This window comes from Anser cygnoides, chromosome 17 (assembly GCF_040182565.1).
Source record: "Anser cygnoides isolate HZ-2024a breed goose chromosome 17, Taihu_goose_T2T_genome, whole genome shotgun sequence".
Lineage (NCBI taxonomy): Eukaryota > Metazoa > Chordata > Aves > Anseriformes > Anatidae > Anser > Anser cygnoides.
Genome location: NC_089889.1, coordinates 93,779 through 118,807, shown reverse-complemented (window position 1 = coordinate 118,807; position 25,029 = coordinate 93,779). Strand labels below are relative to the sequence as shown.

Sequence of the window (25,029 nt, the reverse complement as noted above, 5' to 3'; positions counted from 1 at the left end):
ATACATGCATCTAGAGATGTTTTTAATTATACAGGGGTTTCACAGGAATAAAATAGGTTTCAAGGCTGATATGTGTAATTAACCTTTCAGGTCCATCCACCTTTGCTCAGAGAAGTTGACCACCTTTTGGTTCAACAGGACCTCCAGATTCAAATCCTCTGAGTAGCGCACTTCAATCACATCAGAGTTGTTCTCCTGCATGGCCACTGCAGACAAGCCTGTCACCTGAGCTTCAGTTCCTTCCAAACAAACAAACAAAAAATCCCTCAAGATACCTCACATCATATAAAATAAATATGGAATGTTATAACGATACAGACAATAACACAATAAGAAAACAAAAAAAACCAGACATTTCTTAAAAGTAATTAAATATGATTATTTATATTTCAGGAAATTGCTAAGCATATAAATCACATTGCATTGAAGCCCATGGTATAAGTCTCCTGCTAATGTAGTATATTGAAAGCAGAATGTTTACTGCTAAAAAAGGGTCTGGAGATTCTAAATTCTAAATCCCAGTGGTGGTGGCAGAGATGGTGGCAGAGATACGTAAGAAGACCAGTTGATCTCCTTCTTGCACACTAAGTCCTGTGAGTAGGGCCTGGGAAAACCCAATTTTCAGGGAAGATGAGACACAAAAAGGAAACAGAGTGAAACAGACAAGAGAAGGGATGCACACAAATTAAAAAAAAATTATCTCCAGAATGAACTTCTCAGTGACTCATGACACTTCTACTACAAGCACATTAAAATGTATCCACGGCAAAATATTTCCTTGATACATTCCATCCTATCCAATGTTGTATTCAGTATAAGCAGTCATGTCTATGTGGGTGCTGAAACCCACACTTTTTGATTCATCCTCATAATTCTACCAGACATTCCAAATCCTTCAGTTGCATCCCCCTCTACTCTGCCCTAGTCAGGCCTCACCTGGAGTACTATATCCAGTTCTGGGCTCCCCAGTACAAAAAAGACAGGGATCTCCCGGAAAGAGTCCAGAAAAGGGCCACAAAGATGATATGGGGCCTGGAGCATCTCCCCTATGAGGAAAGGCTGAGAGACATGGGTCTGTTCAGCCTTGAGAAAAGAAGACTGAGTGGGGACCTCATCAATGTTTATAAATACCTGAAGTGTGGGAAACAAAGAGATATGGCCAGCCTCTTTTCAGTGGTTTGTGGGGACAGGACAAGGGGCAATGGCCACGAAAAGAAGCACAGGAAGTTCCACACCAATATGAGAAAGAACTTCACAGTGAGGGTGACGGAGCACTGGGACAGGCTGCCCAGGGAGGTTGTGGAGTCTCCTTCTCTAGAGGTAATTCAAGACCTGTCTGGATGCCTACCTGTGCAATTTGCTCTAGGGAAACTGCTTTGGCAGGGGGGCTGGACCCGCTGATCTCTCGAGGTCCCTTCCAACCCCTACAATTCTGTGATTCTGTGATCCCTGAGCTCAGCTGAAATACTCTTTCCTGAGGCAAGCCGGCTATTTTATGCACCATCTGTACCATTAGATCCAGGAACAGCATAAATGAAAGTATCTGATATGAAGCTTTTCAGATTGTCCTGAGAAGCAGGACAGCATTCTCCTGTTCCACGCCCTATTTTTCCCTCATTTCAAAATGCAGGTAAAAGATCATCTCCTTCTTACAGGCTCCTTTGCAATCTGCCCATTCAAGTGACAAAGGTACCTCCAGACGGTTTCTTCTGCCCTAGGTTTTGGTTTACAAATAAGCCAAAAGAACAGGACAAGCAGGCCCTTTGAAAACAACAAAAAAAAAAACAGAATGACACCCTTAATCAACTTCTCATCAGACATTCCGAACTTTTCTGCTAGTTTGGGGTATCTAAAAAGACTGTCTGAAAAGCTCAGAGAAGTGTTTATTTTTTATGTATTGTTATATACTTTTAAAGTACTTTTGCACTTGCATACCCAAAAATTTATTTTAATTTCCTTGCATGCATATGTGTTGGGCCAAAAAGAGACGACTGCTCCAACGGCTGAAGTTGACTGCTTCATTTGCACTTCAGTATTTCTCAGAGGCCTCCTTTCCTTCAGATCACACCAGAATTAACTTGTCCATGTCTAGCCACCTCTCTTTAACATGTCATATTATACTACATAAAATAGATCCTAACAGTAAGTAACTTCTGCAACTCATCAGTAACCATTCTCCAACAAATTATTTCTTGTTACTTAGTTCTGGAATTATTTACATTGTCTCACAGGTGATTCTTTTCAGCTTGCTCTTATTGACTTGCCTAAGATATATCAGCATCCTGTAATCATTACAGAAGAATCTTGTAAATGCTTGAATTTGTTCTCAATTAGTACTCTGTATTACCGACTTCAGTTTGAAATCTGTGATTGATCCAGGATTCATCTGTTTATTTACAGCAGGAAATATGCTTTTGGAAGATTTTAATGTTTGACTTATAATCAGCTCTCTTTTGACTACTGATTTCCTGTGTTTTTACTTTCTGTCTTGAGTCAATAAATAGAGTTAAACTGATAATACTGGCCCTACTCTGCATGCATATGAGGAAATGCTGTGTTTCACAGCTACATTTTAAAATTCATTTTTAAACATGGTGCAACTAACTCAGCTCATTATTTTGTCAGTTATTTTACAGTGAAATGTCCATATTTATACAATAAAGCAGCAGAATGCCAGAACACACAAATGTACATTGACAAAAAAAAGTTGTTTCCACTCATAAGAACATCACTGTAAGGTGTTAATCTGTCTGGGAATGGAGGAAGAACACTGTTACAGCCCAGAGAGATAGTAGTCATAGTTTGGGAAATATTTAGAGGAAAAAGAAGACTCGGAAAGCCCAGAGGAATGCTGTAAAGAGAAAATCAAACAACCTCAGAAGCTATTATTTGTCATCACTACTTTCCCTCTTACCAACTTACCATTGGGAAAGTGTGCCTGCTGGGTCCTTCCTTGCACCCTTAGGGATGTGAGATCAGACTCTACCAACATGTATTCCCCTTGTCCTTTAAAAGTGAAGTTCAGACCATCAAATGTGAGGAAGTGGGGATCCCCAAAGGCAGATGCTGTTTTTTAAAAGCAAAAAGAGACATAAGAACAAGTGAAGACTGCAATCCATTACTCCTTTTCTTAGGCTCACATGAGGAAAAAAAAATAGCCATTGCGGTGATCCAAAGAATGGTATTTAAACAAAGGAATAAACACAGGTCTGATCCATGTAAATGTGACTCGAGCAGTGCTGTAACATACCTTGAACAGCACTGTAGGAACAGCAATTGTCATTCCGGTTACTCATCTTCATCAGCCAACACTTAGAACTGCAGTTTAAAATGCTTTTATGTGCAGCAATGTTTACCTGGTGGACCCCCTACCACAATCCTCACTCTCAAGCTAGAAGCCTGATTCCCACACAATGTACGGGAGGACTTAGACACAAATGCAGGACTACTCCAGATGCAGCTCACCAGGGAAGGAAGCTTTCACATGTAGCTGGGAGTGACAATAGGAGAAATGGAATGGGACTTTGAAGTCTCATCTGGCCAGAAGAGAGAGAGATGACTGTGATCCTCAGCCCTAAAGCCTCTACAGAACTCAGCAGATATCCTTGGTTTTGCCTACCAGAATAGTAAAGAGGTTGGAAGGTCCCTCTCCCCCACAGCAAAAAACGATAAAGTTGTTCCATCCTATCTGAGGTATGAATCTCTGTGTAAGGACACGCATATGACGGGTAGGTCCTTAACTGCTTGGTTGGTGAGTATTTTGTTATCAGTGCTTCTATCAGTCTGGACCGTGAGTCCCTGACTGAGCTACCTCATAGGTAGGTGTACCTGTCTCCATCTCCAACACAGCCATGCCTGTGCCTGGCCATGAACCCTGTTGAACTGGACCCAGACTGCAGAGTGACTTTCTGGCTTGTCCTCAGATATGTCTTGTTACTATAGACTTGCCCAACAATCTCTGGACTGGATATTGGACCCTCTGGCAGACAGACTTCTCAGCTTAACTTTGGACCTGTCCTGACACCACAAACTTCTATGGAGATCTGGATTCTCAGCTGATCGCTGCTGCCTTCCTTGTGTCCACCCTGCCCACCTTGCTTGGGTACAGCTGGAGTGGACCTCACGCTGGCAAGGACCCTGCCCTGCCAGCTTTGTTATCACACTTGGCTCTCAGCTCCATGTTCCTTAGGGACAAGCCAGCCTTTGCTGCTTCCAGACAGGAAAATTTGATGGGGGACTATCAGAAGAGACTTTCACTTTCAGTGCCCTCTGCAATTTTCTCCTCTTTGCTTGAAGCAGACCAAAGACTCCTTGCTCTTTCCTTCTTTAAGAGAGGACACAATCCTACCAGACACCACAGCACACCAGCAACATAGAAGAAAGCAAGAGATGTGGCAGCAATATAGCCATGGCAAGACTCAAGGAATACTTCCTAAGAGCTATGGGGAGGAAAAATAGACACTAGCAAATACTAAAATTTCCATGTCTGATACGAGTAGCATTTTTCAGCATTACAGTTTTTTCTAGCTACTGCTAAGCTGTCATTAACCATCCCTAACTTATTTTTGAGAAAGAGCCCACTGATGATAGGAAGCCATGGACATTGACTACAAAACCTCAGCTATTTAAGTTTCAGGGGTTAATGATGTACTCAAGCTGAACATTTTGCAGGACAGCTAAAAAACACAGATTTTGCTACTGACAGATCAATTGAAACCTTCCATGGAAATTTTCTACAGGATATTGTGCCCTCCGCATTCTTAACTGATACAACACATACATACACAAACATTCTAAAAGACAAAACTGTATAAAAAATCTATAATCCATAATGGAATTCTGAAGGTGTTACCAGCTTGAGGCGGGCGATATGTCCTGCAGTCACTGGAGGGACGGTTTTTCATATAGAAGTGACAATTATCAGACCACAGACAACAATAGTAGAAGCTGATGACATCATAAAGCCAATGGGAAAAGCCAGGTATCCGGGGAGGCTTCATGAAAGGTGGTGAACCCCAGTCATGGCCTCGATCAGGTGTGCTGCCTCCTGTGGAGTCTTGTGTGAGGATTTGAGCCCCTGTGGAGTCATAGCAACACTGCTGGCCTGCTGCATACACAGGACTGGTTGAGAAATGAAGAGAGAAAAATGTCATCATTCAGCCCTGCGAAGTCTATTTGTGCTTACAGGTTACCTGTTTTCTTTTTATGGCTAAATGTTTTGGTTACTAAGCTCTATGTGACATCCAGAAATGATATGTCAGTAAATATTTTTTTTTCCCAGCTCTTATAAAATAGACCGGATCAGGGATTATGAGGGAGGGAGCTTTAACCAAGGCAGAAAGAAAGTTCTGTAGGACTTAAAGCCACACAAACACAGTACTGTTTACAATTGTTCTGATAGAACGAGTGCAAAGAATAACTTGTTGAACTAAAGTAGACCCATATAAAAAAGGCTTAATTAAGTCTAATCAAATTATTTTTAGGCATCAGCGCTTGTTTAGGTTTCCTGATATCCAGCACTGTGTAATTAATGACTTAGTAAATCTAAGGCCATAACGTAATATCAGCAATGAAGACTAATAAGAGGGAAACAGTGATTGCTATGAACCTGAGAGCTGAGAGACCAGACACCTCTGTGACTTCTGCGACACTGCTATCTCTGAGACAGAATAGATCATTAAAAAAAATGAAGTTTCAAAAATTTTTCTTTACCTGGCTTGAATGGCTCTTACACAATGCACAGCACCAGGGTGATAAGTACACACGCTCCCTTTTTCAATGTCACAGCCATAATCTGTCTGAAAAAGATCAATGTTCTGCTTAATGGAGCTTCCATTTTGTCTTTTCTATTTTTAGGTCCCCTCCCAACCCTTTATTTCTCAGTTATATGTAAAGTCTAAACAAACTGGTTGCAGCTGTGTGCTGAGTATCACAGAATATAGGAAAAACAGTGAATTTAGTACTGAAGTGATTGGATCAACATGTTAGTCTAACTTCAGCATTTTGCAGTCTATTACAACAGACCTTGAAGAACAGATGGAGCTAAATGGAGAACTCAGCTATAATTGTAATAAACATAGAATATGCCACAGTGATTAACTTATGTCTTATGCTTTTAGACAGTGGCAGTGCAGTGTATCTATTCTTTTTTCTTCATGTGCTTTTTTTGTGTATGATCTAAAATACACATAATGTTTGGAGTTTAATAACCAGGAAATGACGGTAACTAAAACCACCTTATATATGTATTTTAATATGCATAAGCACACTGCCATCATTGGTATTGTATACAGGTGAGAAAGTTACCCTATTTGGTCTTCAGCTCAGTAGTGTAGGTCTGAAAGCATAAATTAAACGGCAACTGATTTCTTGGCTTTTACCAGTCCTTTGTTAACAGTCAAGTTGAGAAGGAGGAAGGAAGGAGACAGGAAATAATGGTTTATAGCTGTGGACTTGAGCTCCAAAATGTAAGATGCAAAGGTTTACAGCAAGTTATGATATACTAGGTAGAAACATAGCTGCTTCTTCCAGAATGGGATATATTACCTACTGACACAGACTGCCATCTTGTAGGACCTTGAAGAAGTCATCTGTGCTCCCAGCTCTACATGGTTCACTGCCCTCTCTGAGCGTTTTCCGTCTACCACTGGAAGTATTGTCTTAATACTGTTTGAAGGTGGTTTTTGTTGGCTGTCCTACAGGATTTTTGTTATTTAGACTGCCTGAATAAACTATATCTGCCTCTGCTATTTGTCATGCTACTTGTGCAAATTTAAGTATAATTTAATTTCCTTGTAATGACATTTAGAGAGGGAACAGAGCTATGGAGAAGAGTATGTCAGTCCCTAAACTTCTACTTGGAACTGTAATAGGCCAGAGTGATGGATTAATAACTTACATGGAACCTTCCAGTGTCAGCTCTTGCCTGTGACAAGGTGCAAGGGCAATCTATAATTTCTTCCAAGAAATTTGGAAGCTTCTCCTCTTTCCTGTCCCATTCTAGACATTTTGCAGTTGCCCATGCAATTGGGTCATTTCTGAAGTCTTCCCCAAGGTGCCAAGCCAATGCATGCTCTGAGCTCCAGATTGATGGCGTGTTGCTGGAGAAAAAAGAGCCAAAAAAATAGATTTGATAGTTATACAAGCACTGTTTTTTCAGCCATACTGTCTTAATAACTAACTAGAATTATGTATAATCTTACAACTTGTAAGGTTTCTTTGTTTTGTTTAGTTTTTGTTTTTGATTATGAAGGTCGCTGTTTTCTTTTTCCTGCAAAAATTTACAGTAAAACAAAATTTTCCTCATTTAAAGGGTGACATGACAGCATGCAGCAAGTATGCTATAATCAGGAATATATTTTAGCATTTGTGATTCTGGCTTACATGAAACTTTTTTAGAGACAGATATTCTCTTCATGCCTTTTCACATCATATTTCCTTTCGGCCAGAACAAAGAAAATCTGGATTCTCTATCAGAACCTAATTCTGTGCCTCAGAACTAACAGGCCCAATAGCAACAGATTGGGAAAGAAACATTCAGAATCCTCGAAATGTTCCAAGGCTACTCTGCTATCCACTCATGAAACTATACCTGAAAACAATAGTTTCCAAAAATGTCGTAATAAACTCTCCAGAAAAAGTAACCCTGGTGTAGTTAGCAGCTCCTAAATGGTAAAATAGTTTCTGATGTATTAGTAATATGGTCTAACACTGAGGATCATGAACTTCATGTATTTACAGGTGCCACACTATCTACATCAAGAACTGTAGACACATGGAAGAATTATGAAGGAGCATCTGCCCAAACTCAGGATATGTATGAAGCACTTGCAGAGATATTTCACCAAATATCATAAGGAAATAGTTAATGAAATAAAAGGAAGTGGACTTATCATTTGTAGGAATGCAAAGGTTTACATACAAAATAGAAAAAAATACATGCAGAGAAGAACCTGTTGCTGCTGTGGGAAAATAAAAAATCTTACAAAAAAATCTGCAGTTAAGGCCTCCTTTACAGTTGTAACAAGAATCAGCATGTCCTAGTTCACTGAGTGTATTGGTTTTGGCTGGGAGAGAGTTTTCTTCATAGCAGCGTGAACAGTGCGGTGTTTTAGACTTGTGACAAAACAGTGCTGGTAAAACACTGATGTTTTGGCTACGGTTGAGCAGCGCTTGCACAACATCAAGGCCTTCTCTTTCTCGTTCTGCCCCCAGAGGAGTAGGATAGGGGTTGGCAAGAGGCTGGGAAGGAACATGGCCAGGACAGCTTAACCCAACTGACCAGAGAGATATTCTGTGTTACAGAATGCCATGTTCTGCAATAAAAATGGGGGGCTGTCCCAAAGCAGGCGTTGCTGGGAGACTGACTAGGCATTGGTCTCGTGTGCTTGTGAGGTTGATTGCCTTCGCGTGTTTTTTTTTTTTTCATCTTTAATAATTAAACTGTCTCTATCTCAACCCAAGAGTTTTTCGCACTTACGCCTGTTTGATTCTCTCCCCATCCTCCTAGGAGGGAAGAAGTGAGTGACTGAGGGATTACGCGTGAGCTGTATTCAACCCACCACACTGAAAACAAGAAAAGTATATTAAACTAAGTAATCAAGCAGCGATCTCAGAGGACTAAAATGTGTATGTGAAATCAACTTGATACAAAAGAATGGGAAAATGGTTTGTAAAGTTCCACCTAGCAACAATGACAAGGAATGAATAAGTCTAACATGCAGTCTAAGTCTTTGCTAGCAGAAGATTTGTGGAGATAATTTAATTTGACTGTATTTGAAGGAGTGATCATGATGTCATTAAAAAAATTTAACAACAATAAGTAGAATATAGGAAGCTAATAGTTCAAGTAGTGCATAGAAAGCAAATCATTTCTGTTAGCAAAAATAAATACAAAATAACCTGGCATTAAATAAAATCAAAATTAACCAAAGCTAAATATAGTAAATAGAATTGCAACAAGGCAACACTAAGCCTCAGAGAAATTACTCCTATTAGAAATAAGAAGATAAAGAAAACATACCTAAAATGAGCAATGAACTTTGGTATCTCCTATTAGATATCTTCAATAGTGTGTTGGTTATTAATTTTTAGGTTTTGATGATTAATGTACGTAATTGCATAATCACGTTTATCTTTAGATAAGGTCTATGCCTGAAAAGTTAATTGGCATAATCTTTGAAGAGATACACTATTTTTTTTTCATGAGAAACAGAGCCTGAATCCTTGTTTTAAAAGTCAAAGGAGGCAGCAGTTTAATTATCGGAAGCAATAAGGTACCTATGATAAATGAATGCCATGATGTACTTGCCTCTGCCCATCAGAATAGGTGCTGGGTGTAATTCTCAAAATTCCAAAGTCCCAAGTACTGTAATTTGCTTTAGCAGGTACGGGAATGAAAGAAAATGTCCCAGTATTAGGGGTTTCTCTTGCCAAAGTATAAAGATATTCCCACTTGGCAAACCAGTTTTCTGAGTAACTGTCACCTGCCACATAAAGGAAAAAAATCTTTTTGGATGCTGTAAAAGAATAGTTAGCTACATGATTGAAATTAGATGCCTTCACCCATATGCAAATTAAGAGAAAAGCTGGCATTACTGGCATGAGTTATCTATACTTGCAGATCTCTTCTTGAATCTTCAGAGAAAGTGACAGCATGATGCACAGAGCTCTGCACAGAAGCTGACAACTGACAACTGCTTGTGCACAGATAGGAAAAGTATCACTTTACCTGTTTCCTGGTAACCCCAGACTTCTATGTTGATATGGGTTGCTGTAAGTGCCTGGTGTGTCCAGGTGAGAGTTAAGTTTCCATCAATGTTGTGGGTGCCATAGTATTGCCATTTTGTCTCATTTACCAACGTGCATTTTTCTCCATCCGGAACCTTGCTGTGATGTACTGGTTTACAGAACACACACACACACAGTCAAAATTAATGACAAGAAAAAGGACAAAATTAATGAAATTTTTGATCTGCATAGCAATGAAAAGGTGCCACTTAGTATCTAAGATTTAGCAGTATTTCTTCTGTGCATATTTTCTAACATGGTGAATGATACAAAAAGAGCAAACTGAAGGTGAGAGAATACAACCCCTACTAACGTGTGACATAGTCCTCGGATTACAACACCAGGGTGCAATTCTTTTCTAACAGAAATACCTACTAAAAGGAAACTGGTTTGGTCAGCCTCACTTTTGAGCAGGACCTTTTCTGACTTAATGCTGCTGATGCTGAGTAGCAGCAGAACTCACTCACTGTAAAGTTCATCTCTCAAAATATGAATCACCATGAGAGGAGCAAGAATGACTTTTTAGAGGTCAAACATTAAGGAAGAAGAGAAGTGATCAAAAGGGAAAGGCTCATGTAATCTTGCATTTGTGGAGCGAGAATACAGATAGAAGAGTGTTATCATAGATTTTAGTAACCTGATAACCAAGTTCCAGAGTACGGAAATGTCAGCCCGTCATCTGTAGAAACTTCAAAGTGGATGAAACCAGTTTCATACAGCAATGGGGAGATACAGTGGGCTTTTCCATCCTTACCAACATAGCCACTGGTTTTGATTTTCTTCTTGAACCTGTTGATATTGAAAACATTTCTCAGAGCCCCTGCTGAGAGAAGAATTCTGAATGTCTCAGTTATGTTTCGTTACGTAACCTTGTGTCATGTGCTGATCATTCCAAGTCCCGTGGCTATTTTCCTCGTTGCAGTGAATATAAACCGGTAAAGCTCATGTGTACTTTGTGCTTATTACAGCAGTGGGGATTCTGCTGTGCACTGCACAAATACAGAGCAAACTGCTAACCTTAGATTTACTATTTAATTATGGGAGGGACATGATAAATTAGTAACAAACAACAAAGGGATAGCAGGAAGACAAAGGTGATGTTATAAGATTAACAGAATTACAGGGTTGTATTTTACAGAACAAATACCCAAGTTAAAGGTTTTCCTGATGAAGAAGTAAAAACCTTTTCAAGTGCTGCTATGCAGATTGGAAGAACTAAAATCTGACACAGAACATTCTGTGGAAAAAATGCCAGGACATCAGGGCTGGTAAAATTCAGTGTGCCATATATGTGGCATGTGTGATGTGTACCTAAGGCTGACATGCTTAGGATCAAGGGTTTGTCTTACAGGAAAAAGATAAAGTGCCCTGTATACATTCTTTTCTTGTTGCTTGAGTCTTGTTATGGTTTAATAAATTAATATTTCTGTTTCTCAATATTGAATGTTAAAAAAATACTAGCATCAAAGAGCTCTGAAAGGAAGTCCTTTTAGAAAAGTCACTGTTGTGATATGTTCAGAGAAGGACTAACAGAGCAATGTTATCTCACAATATCTCACAATAACCTGACCTACAGGAAATGATCCTGTGTAGAAATACAGACAACATGTATCTTTGAGGGTGACTGTTAAAAGAACCTTTGCATGTTTCATAATTTTGACAACTCTAGAAGATACATTTTTCACTCGTGCATAGACAAGTCTTGTTTTGTGGTAATTACCTATTGTCAAAAAGTGAGATTAGAAAGGGTAACCTCCCTTTGGTAGAGGAATATAAAATCATGGCCCACCTGCACATTATCACAGAGGTATTAAAAGCTGTATTTTCAATCAAAATGTCTTTGCCTCCCATCAGAGATCCTGAGTACGGAGAAATTTGAAGACAAAATTCATTATAATCACGACAACAAATCCCCAAGGACTGGCACGTCACTTGGCAAGAACAGGTACCAAGAAGCTCTCCACATTGATGTGAGCAAGAGTCTTGAGCCCCTTATTAAAGAACAAGACAAGGAAGAAAAACAAACAAACAAAAAAAAACATAGGAATGTCACTGAGCTCCTCTAGATGTTCTCTGAAACAACATCTAAACATCTAAAGAACTACTGTAAATGAAATAGGCTGTTTATGTCAGATGAACATTATTTTAGAATGTATTTAGATGATGGCAATAATCACCTGTGCATTACATGATTACCTTTCATTTTGATTAGAAAAATACACTTATTTACCTCCCAGACCACATATAATTCACCAACCCCATGGGTATTTTTATAACTAGTAGAAAGATAAATCTCCAAAGCAGCCTCCCAGATACTGTCATTAATCAGAAAATAATAGTTCATTAATAGGTCATTAATAGTTATTTCTATAAACAGTTCCTGAGCAAACCAGAAAGGGGTCCTATTGTTGTCAACCCTACACAGGGATCAATGAGAACAGAAAGCTAGTGCTCTTGGATGAATGAAAAGCTAGCATTAGAGACAAAGTGTGTTACAACATGAAATTATGAAAAGCTTCTGGAATGTCATCCTTCTGTGCATTTTAAATGAGTCTAACCTTAACAATGTAGATGTTAAAATGACTAGGTAGGCGAACAGATGACTACGCCCTCGAATGAGGCCTATCTGAACAGACCAGAAGTAACTACTGGACATGACGTGAAAAACTGCTGAACACAACAAATAAAGCAGTGAGAAGTTGACAGAAGTTACAGTAACATTGTAAGAAACGGATGGATTTCAGAGACTGTCCAGCAGGAGTCGAGTGAGGTGGACAAACTGCACAGATAATTGTGAGCATTATCTGTGTGGACCTTTCAAGAGCGGAATCTTGCAAGACCCACACTGCTTGGGTTACTATATCAATAATACAGGCTGACATGACCTAGGTAATCTAGGACTGTGTTAGTCTGCGTGGTTGGCTGTGTTAACGTGGTGAATGTAGTATGTGTATCTGCCACCTTGGAATGGGGGAAATATCCTTGGTACTGGCTGGACCAACAAACAGGAACAGCAGTAACCCCGTATGTGGGACTGGCATATAAGGAATTTCCTGAATGTGGAAGTACAGAAGATCTGGCTGTAGTGGACTGAGGAGGAGAAATCTACTTCATTCCAAAATCCACTGGATTGACCTACTTCCCAAAGGTCATCAACGATGTATGAACAAGACTAGGAGAGGAAGAAAGAATTATGGTCACACCTGATGGAGCTGAAGTGCAATTGCTTCCAGTTTCAGATAGGACAGTTTCTGTCAAAAGGAGGAGAAAATGCCAAAGATTTTTGGTTTGTGTATGGGGGGTGAAGGCAGGGAGGGGGCAGGGAATGTCAGGGAAGACTGTTTGTTTTTCAGTAAGGTGAAGAGAGCAAGAAAATGAAAAGGCAGTAAAATCTCCCCCCAACTCCCCCCCGCCCCCCCATCTCCCTCTCTGCCAGCCTGCCTCCTTCATGCTAACATAATATGTGAGTATAGGTCAGAGAACAGGAATAGAAGTCAGAAATTGTCCTGGTTCCAGTTAGGACAGAGTTAATTTTCCCTCCTAGTAGCTGGTAGGGTGCTATGTTTTGGATTAGGATGAGAAGAGCGCTGATAACATGCTGATGTTTTAATTGTTGCAGAGCAGTGTTTACACCAGGCCAAGGACTTTTCGGCTTCTCGCTCTGTCCTGCCAGCGAGCAGGCTAGGGGTGCAGCAGGAGCTGGGAGGGGACAGACCCAGGACAGCTGACCCAAACGGGCCAAAGGGGTATTCCATACCATCTGACGTCATGCTAAACAATATATAGGGGTGGCTGGCCGGGGTGGGGGGCCGGCTGCTCGGGGATAGGCTGGGCATCGGTCAGCGGGTGGTGAGCAATTGCATTGTGCATCACTTCGGCTCTGGTGAGGCCGCACCTTGAGTACTGTGTTCAGTTTTGGGCCCCTCGCTACAGGAAGGACATGGACGTGCTCGAGCGAGTCCAGAGAAGGGCGACCAAGCTGGTGAGGGGTCTGGAGAACAAGTCTTACGAGGAGCGGCTGAGGGAACTGGGCTTGTTCAGCCTGGAGAAGAGGAGGCTCAGGGGCAACCTTATCGCTCTCTACAGTTACCTTAAAGGAGGCTGTAGAGAGGTGGGGGTTGGCCTGTTCTCCTACGTGCCTGGTGACAGGACGAGGGGGAATGGGCGAAAGTTGCGACAGGGGAGTTTTAGGTTGGATGTTAGGAAGTACTTCTTTACTGAAAGGGTTATTAAGCATTGGAACGGGCTGCCCAGGGAGGTGGTGGAGTCACCATCCCTGGAGGTCTTTAAAAGACGTTTAGATGTAGAGCTTAGCGATATGGTTTAGTGGAGTACTTAGTGTTAGGTCGAAGGTTGGACTCGATGATCTTGAGGTCTCTTCCAACCTAGAAATCTGTGATACTGTGATACTTGTTTTCTTACACATTATTATTATTAATACCATTATCATTATCACTATTATTATTATTATTGTTATTATTATATTCCTGTCTTAATAAACTGTCTTTATCTCAACTCACCGGCTTCACTTTCCCGTTTCTCTCCCCCATCCCAGAGAGGGAGGGGGGAGGGTGAGCGAACGGCTGTGTGGTGTTTAGCTGCCAGCCGGGTTAAACCACAACAGAAATAAAGGTCATCCTTCTTTCTCTACTAGAACAACTACCTGTCACGGAAGTAGAAATGTTTGTTCAATAAAGGGAACTAGAAATTTCACCTATGTCTTTAAAAATAGTGTTCTCCAGATTGTCTGTTTACTTACAAAAATGATCCACTATCCTACTGGAAATAACAGAGGAAGGGGTTGAAAATTACATGGTACTGATAAGCGCAAGCTTGTGTGCCCTTGCTTTAGTTTGTACAAATGGTATCAGTAATTTATTACTGAGTATATATCTGAAGTTCAGAAGTCAAAAAAGTTTGTAGTTTAACGCAGAAAAAAAATTTGAAAGCCACTCACCTGTATTCCAAAGGGCACTGAGGGAGAAGAGAATGAAGAAAGAAACATCTACACCAACAAATTTCATATTTTGTCCAGATGATTCAGGACGGCTGATTGTGATAGCCTTTGTGCCCGTCAGGGAAAAGCCTTTTATAGAAACACGTGTCCAGAAATGATCAAGATTCTCACTGTTCAAAGGTTTGTTGTAAATTACTGAAGCAAAACAAACTGAAGGAAATGCTCCTTTTCAGAGGTCATCTCTCATTCAGGAAAAGATGAAGGGAGTGCAAGAGGTAGTCAGAAGAACTCCTACACATTATTTTATTAGTCACTTTTTTTTCTAAAATGAAAGGAAATGCATTTTTTTTTACAAGCACTTATGCTCCAAAGTTCAGGACCACGGAGTCTGTGACATGTGGTGTTATGTTTTAATTTTACTAAAGAAACTGAAAATGGCTATCAGTAAGAAAAAACAAAGAACAGATGCTGACAGTACAGTTTTGCTGAGGAGATAATGTGACATTGAGAAAGCATGTTTACTGCACAATATTTGTTGGCATGGGAGTCATAAAAGATAAAAAGACATTCAAAAGCAGCTCTAACTGAAAATAGCGGCATGGTGTTAGCACAATGAAATGGACTACAGAAGTCTTATGACAGAAACACAAGGATATTCTGGCAGCAAAGTAGGGCAGAGCTGATGCGGTGGACACTACTGTGTAACTGTATGCTACAATAGCAAAACAGAAACTTTATGATGGAGAGAGGCTGGTTGGTTGTTTTTTGAATCTTCACACTGCTTGAAAGCTTGGGAACAGCTCTTTTGCTGACTTTGTAGAGTGAAGATTTTCACCAGGAATAACTGAGGCCTATTGCATCTGCAGTAACAGAGGGGCTATGGTAGAGTCAAGGTAGCCTACCAGTTCCTAATGAAATGTGCAATTTTGTTTGGAAGGCATTGCTGCCACGTGGCATGGCAAAAGAGTTGCATCTGAAGTTTGCGATATAGGAGTGCTCTTCACAGTCTCATCCCTTTAGACCTTGCTGGTCTAAAAAAATCCCACTGGGATTATGGGAGTTGGAACAGTGCCTGTTCATGACTGAAATTTAAGATAAGCCTGAGCTGTAGTTAGTGAAAAAGTACAAAATTTAGACCACCTGATTCACATTCAGCGAGGAACACTGCAGGCAGTAGAGACCATGTTAGAATTCTTCAAGTAAAGCTTACAAGCAGCTAGGTTCAGGATGAGTAGAAAGAGAATATAATAACTATTTATAGAACTTTGAGTTTTGGATGTTCTCTCCTTCTTTCCCCTTCTCGTTTGTTGTCTGCAGAAATACTACTCTATGTTGGACTCTTTACTGAAACTGGATGATCCGAACTGGCACTTTGCTACTTTGAAGTCCTCAGAATACATAAGTATTTTCCAGTAGAAGGATGGGCAACTGAAAGCAGAAACCAGTTCCTCATAATACACTGTCCCTGCAGCAAGCATCCTGATTCCCACTCCTGCAAGAAAGGGTAGAGGTCAGTGCCCAAGAGGCACTCTGCCTGCTGTCATGGAGAAGCAGTACAGAGCCTACAAAGACTGCAGCATTTTCAGGGATGTGAGTGTGATTAGCACTGCTTTGGCCAAAGAAAAGTTTTCACTGACCAGCTGGTGACACTATGTGTTTGAGACAACACCAATCCAAATCCATGTCTAGGTCTCCATTGTGTGTGTGCCGATGCTGTGTCACTGGTCTTGGTGCCATCACGGTTACAGTGGGTGAGTCTGTTTCAAGATCTCTAGGACTTTTTCCATCAACTCTGTGGCTTCTTCATTCCCCTTTCATCTCATATTCTCTCAGACCCTCATCTGAGGCCCATATTTTTTCCTGAATTTTCTTTTTGCCCTCTGGCCTCCTCAGGACTTCCCTGCTCCTGTCATAATGCCTGCTGAGGACATCCTCGTGCCCTGCAGCTCCCTTTTATCTATGTAGGTCATAGTTGGGCCCCTCTTGTTCCCTCAGAACATCTCCTGAGGTCTTCTTTGTGCCCCAGAGAAGTCTTTGGTCCCCCTTGCTGTCTAGAATGACTCTATTCATTCAGTCCCTTACTTACTAAGGCCATCTGTACTCTGCAAGGATCCCCCCCAAAGTTTCTCATTGTGTTCCCAAGCCTTCTTTTGCCCTTTGGACTCATTTTCTAGTTTCCTCACAACCCATTTTCCTTGTGCTCCAGAGAACTGTTTGCCTTCTACCCCATGTGACACACCTGTTTTGGCCTAGTTCCACTAGGACCTAGTCCACAGACTCTGGGACAGAACTGCAGTCCATAGAGAGAAGCCCAATCTAGATCAGTTTGTCTGTCAGGAAGTGCAGACTGTGGGCAACCTAAACTGGAGCTGTCTGTTACTGAAGGACTGTACCCCATGGTATAGATCCACGCTGGGATGGTTCTTGAACTGCAGCACTTTGGAAGGGCCCACATTGAACCAGATCAGGACTGCATCCTGTTCGAGCAACCCCACACTGGAGTAGGGGAAGAACATGAGGATGAAGAAACATCGGAGACAAACTGTTATGAACTGACTGCAACCCCCATTCCCCATCCCCCTACATTGCTTAGAAGAAGATCTAAGGAGTATGAGAGGAAGAAGGTTTTAGTTTGTGTTTAGTTCTCACTGATCTACTATTATTCATTAGCAAAAGATTAAATTAACATTCCCCAAGCCAAGTCTGTTTCTCCCATGACTGCTGAGGAGAGAGAATGAAAGAGAAGCATAATGAGAATCTAGCAACCAGCCAAGCCAACCCACCACCTATAGGTAGGCTAGATAAAAACAAAAAAAAAAAAAAACATACTTTGTTAGACAGAAAACTAAAGCATTATGCTTCTGCTGCAAGTAGCACTACAGATTTTGGTCAACTGCTATCCAAAATAGCCCCCAACGACCTCAAATGCATTTTACAGCTTAAAAGAAAGGCCTGCATTTGTCATAATAAAAACAAACTTAACTACCTTTTATATTTCTGATATGTGCAATCACAACAAAAAGGCAGATACAGTCTTTTACAGTAGAAGCCCTTTTTTCTTTTTTTTTGGTTAGGGTTAGATCCTCCATTAGGGTTAGGGTGAGCTCTGCCATTAGGGTTAGGGTCAGGATTAGGGTCAGGGTTTGCGCTAGGGTTAGGCTTAAGGTTACGGTAAGGGTTACAGTTAAGGTGAGCTTCGCGGGGCCGGTTAGGGTTAGGGCTTAGGTTTAGCTTTAAAGTTGGGTTTATGGTTAGGGTTATCTCCAGGCTAGCTCCGACATTAGGGTTAGGACTACAATTAGGGTTAAGGTTAGGGTTAGATCCACCATTGGGTTTATGGTTTGGATTAGGGTTTGGTTAGGGTTAGGATTAGCTACGGGTTAGGGTTAGATTTAGGGTTAGGGTTAGTGTTAGGGTTACGTTTAGTGTTAGGGTTAAGGTTAGGCTTAGTGTAAGGGTTAGAGTTAGGGGTTTGGGTTAATACGGGTTAGGCCTAATATTAGGGGGGAAGGCCAAAATAGGAGGGTGGTGGACCCCAAAATTGGGGGGGACCCCCAAATTTGGCGGCACGAAGCCCTAAGTTAGGCGAAGAAACCCCAAAATTGTGGGGAGAACCCTGAAATGGAGAGGTGAAACCCCAAAATTGAGGGGAAACCCCCAAAACTGGGGGGGCACAGAAGGGGTCATGTAAGGTGGCGAATAATGGCATCCTGCAGCCAGCACCTAGGCTCAATTTTCCGGGGAACGCTGGGAAATGTAGTTCTTGGACACTAGCTTTCCGGGAAGCCATGTTGGCTTCCCAGAGCATTGCGGGAGGTGTAGCTCTCGAGAAGCTGCTTACCGGACGGCCGTGTTGAGAGTGCAGGGAATACTGGGAAATGTAGTTCTCGAACAGTGAGCCTGCATGCAGCCTTGTTGGGATTCCGAGGAATGCTGGGAGGTGTAGTTCTCAGGAAGTCACTTTCCAGGTGGCCATTTTGGGATTCCGGAGATTGCTGGGAGGTGTCGTTCTCGGGCACTACGTTTCCGGGCGGCTATGTTGGGTGCACAGAGCATGCGGGCGGAAGAACCCTAATATTAGGGGTGAAAGCCAAATAATGGCTGGTGGACTGCCTCAGGTATTTTCAAAATCTCATTCCTGTTTTTAAGCGTGCTGCCTTGCAACAACAGTCCCTTCTCTCTCCAAAAAGCACCATATACATGTATCACTCCAAAAGTAAACTTTCAATCTGTATAAATATTAACTTGTTTTTCTTTTGCCAACTCCAAGGCTCTTGTGAGTGCTACTAATTTAGCATTCTGTGAAGAAGTATTAGATGACAATGTTCCTACCTCTTTTTCTTTGGTTATTGTCACCATTGCATACCATGCTTTTCTCTCTTTATGCACCATGTAACTGTTTCCATCCGCGTAGAATTCTTCATCCGGATTCTTAAGGGCTGTGAGTCTCTCTCTCAGATCTAGTGGGGTGGCATTTACCTGTTCAATAACTTGAAAGCAATCATGGTTAATTTCCTCCTCTTGGTCTAATGGCAATAATGAAGCAGGATTCAAATTACTATGTGCTTTTAATTGAATATCATCTTGCTCTAGCAGCAGTATCTGGTATTACCTAAAACTGCAGTTACTGCACGAGGCACATGTACTGTTATTTTCTGTCCCATTGCTAATTTTCACACCTCTTATATCAATTACTTGCTCCAATCCTTTTCTTGTATCTAACTTCATTGAGTATCATTTTTCCTTACCAGTTTTGCCTCTGCCTTGAGCTCTTACTTTACTGGTTCTGCTGATCTTGCTCTCCCAGATTTCTCAGCTGCCCATACAAATGGTACCATTGCATCCTTAATTTCAGTCAGTACTTGGATCCTGTTCCTCTCCCGAAGCGTCTTCAAAATTTTGCTATAACAAACATCCTTGCACCTGCCAAGCATTATTTTCAGGAACATGTACTTGGATTTTTCCTTTCTTGAAAGTTATTTGGGCTCCCAGTTTACGTTATAAGTCTCATCCTAACAGAGGTAGTGGACATTCTGTTAAGTATAAAAATCTGTGAGTAAAAACTCGCTTCCCAATTTCACACTTAATTGGTTACAAAAAGGTCTTAACTTCTCACTTTCCAATGGCCCCAACCACTGGCATAGAAGATTTACTCAATGGTGTTTAACAGCTGTTTACTATTGAGTAAGTGGCTCCTGTGTCTACTAAAAAAATTACAGTTTCATTCCCCAGCTTTACTGGAACCAGGGGCTCTGCTGGAGTACTGGATAATTCTGTGCCCGATCCCCTTCAGTCTGATTCTTCCATGTCAATCATTAACAAGTCCACTTCAGAAATACTTGTTAATTTTGGCTCTCTGGTTTCACTTTTGGGTATTCCTTCTTCCAGTGCCCATCCTCCCAAAAATATGCACACTGATTTAACCCTAATGGGTCAGTTGGACAGGGGGTAGATATTGTACCTGTCCCTTGTCCTCTTCCTCTGCCTCAATTCCCCATTATACTGCCTCTTTCCCCTTTTTTAAAATCCCCTACTATGTGACAATCTGTGAGCTTGAACCGCAGCTGTTGCAAGCAGACTTGCTTGCATTTTTGCATTCTTCTGTTTCTCTTTCTGTCTTTTCTCCCTTTCCAGTTCATCTCCATTATTATATACTTTATACGCTATCTGAATTAGTAGGGAAATAGACATTCGTGAAAAACCATGCACTTTCTGCAACTTCTTCCAGATACCGAAGGCTGACTGTCCTATGAACAGGATGTTAAATGTTACTTTATTTGCTTCATCATCAGGTTTTAAATCCGTCTGTTTTCTGGCTATTTCATATAGTCTTTCATAGAATGCTGAAAGGTTCTCATTTGCTCCCTGAGTCACTTGATACAACTTAGATGCATTCTTAGTTTTTGGTAGCCCATGCTTAACTCTGTACAGAATTAACTGCTGATATTGTTTTACAAGCATTTTACCTCTGCCTGTATTCGGATCCCAGGTAGGTTCCAGATCTGGCATGAACCTCTCTGGTCCTTCCCTTACATTAATCCTTCAATTTTTCTCATTTCCCTTCTCTAACACCAACCATTTCTCTTCTGACATTCAACAAAACCTGCATATCTTTCCAGTCAGGCCTCGTTCTTTCTGCTGTCGGACTAAATCCTTCTGCCCCCTTCTACTCCTCATTTCCCTGTCTTTCATTCACAACACTTCCCTGATCTAAATCTCTTTCATCAGATACCAAAAGCTGTGCATCCTCTTCCTCCTCATTCTGTTTTACAGAACCACACCATCATCTAGGTTGGAAGAGACCTCCAAGATCATCTAGTCCAACCTCTGACCTAACACTAACAAGTCCTCCACTAAACCGTATCACTAAGCTCTAAATCTAAATGCCTTTTAAAGACCTCCAGGGATGGTGACTGAACCACTTCCCTGGGCAGCCCACTTCAATGCCTAGCAACCCTTTCAGTAAAGAAGTTCTTCCTAATATCCAACCTAAACCTCCCCTGGTGCAACTTTAGCCCATTCCCCCTCGTCTGGTCACCAGGCACATGGGAGAATAGACCAACCCCCACCTCGCTACAGCCTCCTTTAAGGTACCTGTAGAGTGCGATAAGGTTGCCCCTGAGCCTCCTCTTCTCCAGACTGAACAATCCCAGCTCCCTCAGCCGCTCCTTGTAAGACTTGTTCTCCAGACCCCTCACCAGCTTCGTTGCCCTTCTCTGGACTCGCTCGAGCACCTTGATGTCCTTCTTGTAGCGAGGGGCCCAAAACTTAACGCAGTACTCGAGGTGCAGCCTCACCAGAGCCGAGTACAGGGGGACAGTCGCTTCCCTAGCCCTGCTGGCCACAGTTTCTTATGCAAGCCAGGATGCTGTTGGCCTTCTTGGCCACCTGAGCACACTGCTGGCTCATATTCAGCTGACTATCAACCAGTACTCCCAGGTCCTTCTCTGCCAGGCAGCTTTCCAACCACCCATCTCCCAGCCTGTAGCACTGCTTGGGGTTGTCGTGCCCCAAGTGCAGGACCTGGCACTTGGCCTTGTTGAACTTCATACAGTTGGCCTCAGCCCATCGGTCCAGCCTATCCAGATCCTCCTGCAGAGCCTTCCTACCCTCGAGCAGATCGACACACGCACCTAACTTGGTGTTGTCTGCAAACTTACTGATGGTGCACTCGATCCCCTCATCCAGATCATCGATAAAGATATTAAAGAGAACTGGCTCCAGTTCTTATTCTCTTTATCAGACATCATATCATCATTGTTACCTTACCATCAAGTGGTGCAGGGTTGCCTGGATGCTGGGACTGGCCAGATCCTGGTCGGGATGTTGGTGATGCAGGGACACAGTAGTGCCACAAGGCACCCTTGGTCAGGCCGTGGGATGCGTCGGGTGGGGGTGTCATGAAGCGTGTGCAAGGGGAACTACGGCAGGTCGGGACCGTGCCAGAGGAGTGGGGTGGGACCAGACAGGGAGGGGGTAAGCATGTATATCGGCTGTAGCAGCGACAGAACCGAGCAGGCGCTGCTCGCGAGGCAATTCTCCCGTCCGTCCCCGGGGTGGAGCTCTGCGTTCGGCGTGGGCTGCCGGCTCCCGCATACTCGTCTGCACGGCAAGGCGGGAATTTAAGTCTTCCGGCACCGAACTTCCGGGTAGCCGTGCTCCTCTGCAGGGCATGCCAGGAGGTGCAGTCTTCCGGTACCGGACTTCCTGGTGACTGTGCTGCTGCGCGATGCATGCTGGGAGGTGTAGTTCCGACACGAAGATGCCGGGAGGACACGCTGGTTTGTGCAGCACACCGGGAGGCGCAGTTTTCAAGTACTGGACTTCCAGGTGTCCGTACTGGTATGTAGGGCACGTACGGAACCGCAGTTTTCTGGCACCGCACCTCCCGAGAGCAATGCAGATTTATGAGATATGATGGTTAAGGTCCATTTTAGGGTTTGGGTTCGGGTTGCTCTTTGGGTTTGGATTCAGGTTTGGCTTAGAGATTAATTCCCCAGCGAGATGACCTTTTTTAAATGATGCTCTTCTTTTGATTAATTGCCATCAAAATAATTTCCTTAATATCTAATCTTCTTTAAAGCTATCCTTAATGTAGCAGTGCTATGCTATTCTGGTGGCTATATTTTGAGGTAGGAGAAAAAGCACAAACCTTCTTCCCATCGCAAAAATCATGATTACAGGTTGGGCAGAACTAGAGACAATATGGACAAAGGCGTCATTTGGCTCAGAGGACTCAAAAATAAATAAATACATAAAGGATATGGTGTAAATGTACCAGGAAGCAATGTAAGAACTCTCAGTGCAAGGAGGGGGTGTTTACATTTCACTTCATGTTATCAGAATAATTTTGTCACCCACAGTCCTATTAGAGATGCCTAAGGCATAAAAACCTGACACCCGGCTGATCATCCAGAGAGGGACAGAGATAATGTACACAGGTCCCAACCCCTAAAGACAGGCCCCAAACCCTAGACACAGGCCCAACACCCTAGATGCAGTCCCCAGACACTAAACACAGACCCCACTTTGGGGCCTTTCTATAGGATTCAGGGCCTGTGTCGAGACTTCGGGGCCTGCCTGTAGCATTTGGGGCCTGTGTCTAGGCTTCGGGACCTACATCTAGGCTTTTGGGCCTTTGTCTAGGGCTGTCTGTAGTGTTTGTGGCCTGTGTCTAGGGTTTGGCACCTGGTTGTAGTGTTTGGGGCCTTTGCCTACACTTTAGGGCTTGTCTATATTGGTTTGTTAGAAACAATCTGCAGCCAATAACACAGGCTCAAGCGAGGATGAAGTATGCATGTGTGCACTCAGTAAAGTATGCATGCACTACTGCAAATCCTGTAGGTAATAATAAATTATCTAGGTATGCATGCATTATTGCACTTCTGTAAGGTAATAATAAATTATCTAGATATGTATGAACTATTGCAATTCCAGTAGGTAATAATAAATTATCTAGGACTTACTTTACAAGCTCTTTGTGGACCAATTCCTTCCCCTTACTATTGATCAACCCACTCTTCTCCCAGATTTTACCGAACTTATGAACCACCCCATATGCATCACTCAAATTAGTTTAGATGGTTCCCTCTTTTCCTTCAATAAGTTTGAGTGCCTGATTCAAGGCGTATCATTCACGTGTTTGGGCTGACCAGTTATTTGGCAATTGGCCCATATCTTTTATTTCTTCACTAAATTCATCAATTATAGCATATCCATTATACCTCTTTCCCTGTACTACCATTGAGGATCCATCAATAAATAGATTATCTCCTTCCTCGAGGGGAAATGAGGTCTCACTTTAGTCTGATACTCGATTAAATCTAGGCAGTTATGTTCTATATCCTCTCCATAGGAAGGCAGTTGGATTCAAGCATGATTTTGTGGTTAACACTAAATCATCCTTTTCAATCAGTATTGCCTCGTGTTTCAAAATCCTAGAATCAGTCAGCCAGCACCCAGCTCTCCGAGTCAAGATCGTCTTAACCTGGTGTGGAGTAGTAACTATCAGAAGACCCCCAAAGGTTAATTTCTTGCTTTCTTCTACCAGAATAGCAGTTGCTGCTACAGCTTGAACACATTCAGGCCATCCTCTGGAAACTGGGTGCAGCAGTTTAGACAAATAAGTCACTGGTTGCCGCTTATCCCCCCACTCCTGGGTCAATACTCCCAGTGCTGCTTCCCGATCCACAGTAGGGAATAGATAAAAAGGCTTATTTAATGTGGGAAGAGCTAAGACTGGTGCTGTGATTAAGCACTGCTTCAATTTTTCTATTAACTCCTTTTCCTCTTTGGTCCATTCAAGTATATTAGGCTCCTACTCTAATAATGTAAGATGAAACCCTTATGTTTTCTGTACGCTTCTATCCATAATCAACAATATCCCATTAACCCCCAAAACTTTCTTAGTTCTCTCTTAGTGTTGGGTAGGGGTAGCTCAACAATTCCACGAATCCTCTCTGGGTTTATTCTTCATTTGCTCACAGTACTGCCCTAAATACTTGTCTTCTCTTTCCACATACTGTATTTTATTTTTTGATACTCTCAAGCCCTGTTTTCCCAGAAAGTTTAATAGCTTGTTAGTGGCTTCCTTCACAACTGTTTTATCCTGTCCGGACAATAAAAGATCATCCACATATTGTAACGGTAACACGCCCTCCGGAGGTTGGAATTGCTTCAAAATCTGCTCTAGAACTTGCCCAAATAAACTGGTGGCCCTGTAAACCCCTGAGGTAAAACTGTCCATCTGTATTGTTGCTTCTGCCCCATTTTAGGGTCTTTCC

The 25,029-nt window shown here is 42.1% G+C and overlaps 1 protein-coding gene and 1 long non-coding RNA gene across 9 annotated transcripts in view; one reads left to right on the top strand and one right to left on the bottom strand.

Annotated features, from left to right (window-relative positions):
• Window positions 1-22,764, bottom strand: part of SUSD2 (sushi domain containing 2) — a 35,018-nt gene extending 12,254 nt beyond the window's left edge. The window contains exons 1-11 of one of the 8 annotated variants that reach the window (XM_066978778.1): window positions 22,016-22,764; window positions 18,588-19,236; window positions 11,579-11,648; window positions 10,427-10,578; window positions 9,731-9,898; window positions 9,311-9,485; window positions 6,899-7,100; window positions 5,713-5,798; window positions 4,853-5,121; window positions 2,923-3,066; window positions 84-239 (exon numbers count right to left, since the gene is read on the bottom strand). In XM_066978778.1, the coding sequence (XP_066834879.1) occupies window positions 84-239; window positions 2,923-3,066; window positions 4,853-5,121; window positions 5,713-5,798; window positions 6,899-7,100; window positions 9,311-9,485; window positions 9,731-9,898; window positions 10,427-10,578; window positions 11,579-11,640 (1,414 nt within the window). In that variant the 5' untranslated portion in view covers window positions 11,641-11,648; window positions 18,588-19,236; window positions 22,016-22,764. Of the gene's footprint in view, window positions 1-83; window positions 240-2,922; window positions 3,067-4,852; window positions 5,122-5,712; window positions 5,799-6,898; window positions 7,101-9,310; window positions 9,486-9,730; window positions 9,899-10,426; window positions 10,579-11,578; window positions 11,781-12,992; window positions 13,994-14,309; window positions 14,688-14,746; window positions 18,567-18,587 lie in introns of those variants that run through there. The other 7 variants (XM_048073940.2, XM_048073938.2, XM_066978776.1 and 4 more) reach the window with 7 other exon arrangements.
• On the top strand, window positions 5,048-7,892 carry LOC106043914 (uncharacterized). The gene is made up of 2 exons (XR_001211964.3): window positions 5,048-5,187; window positions 7,741-7,892. It is a non-coding gene; the product is annotated as an uncharacterized lncRNA (long non-coding RNA).
• Window positions 22,765-25,029: the final 2,265 nt, after the last annotated feature.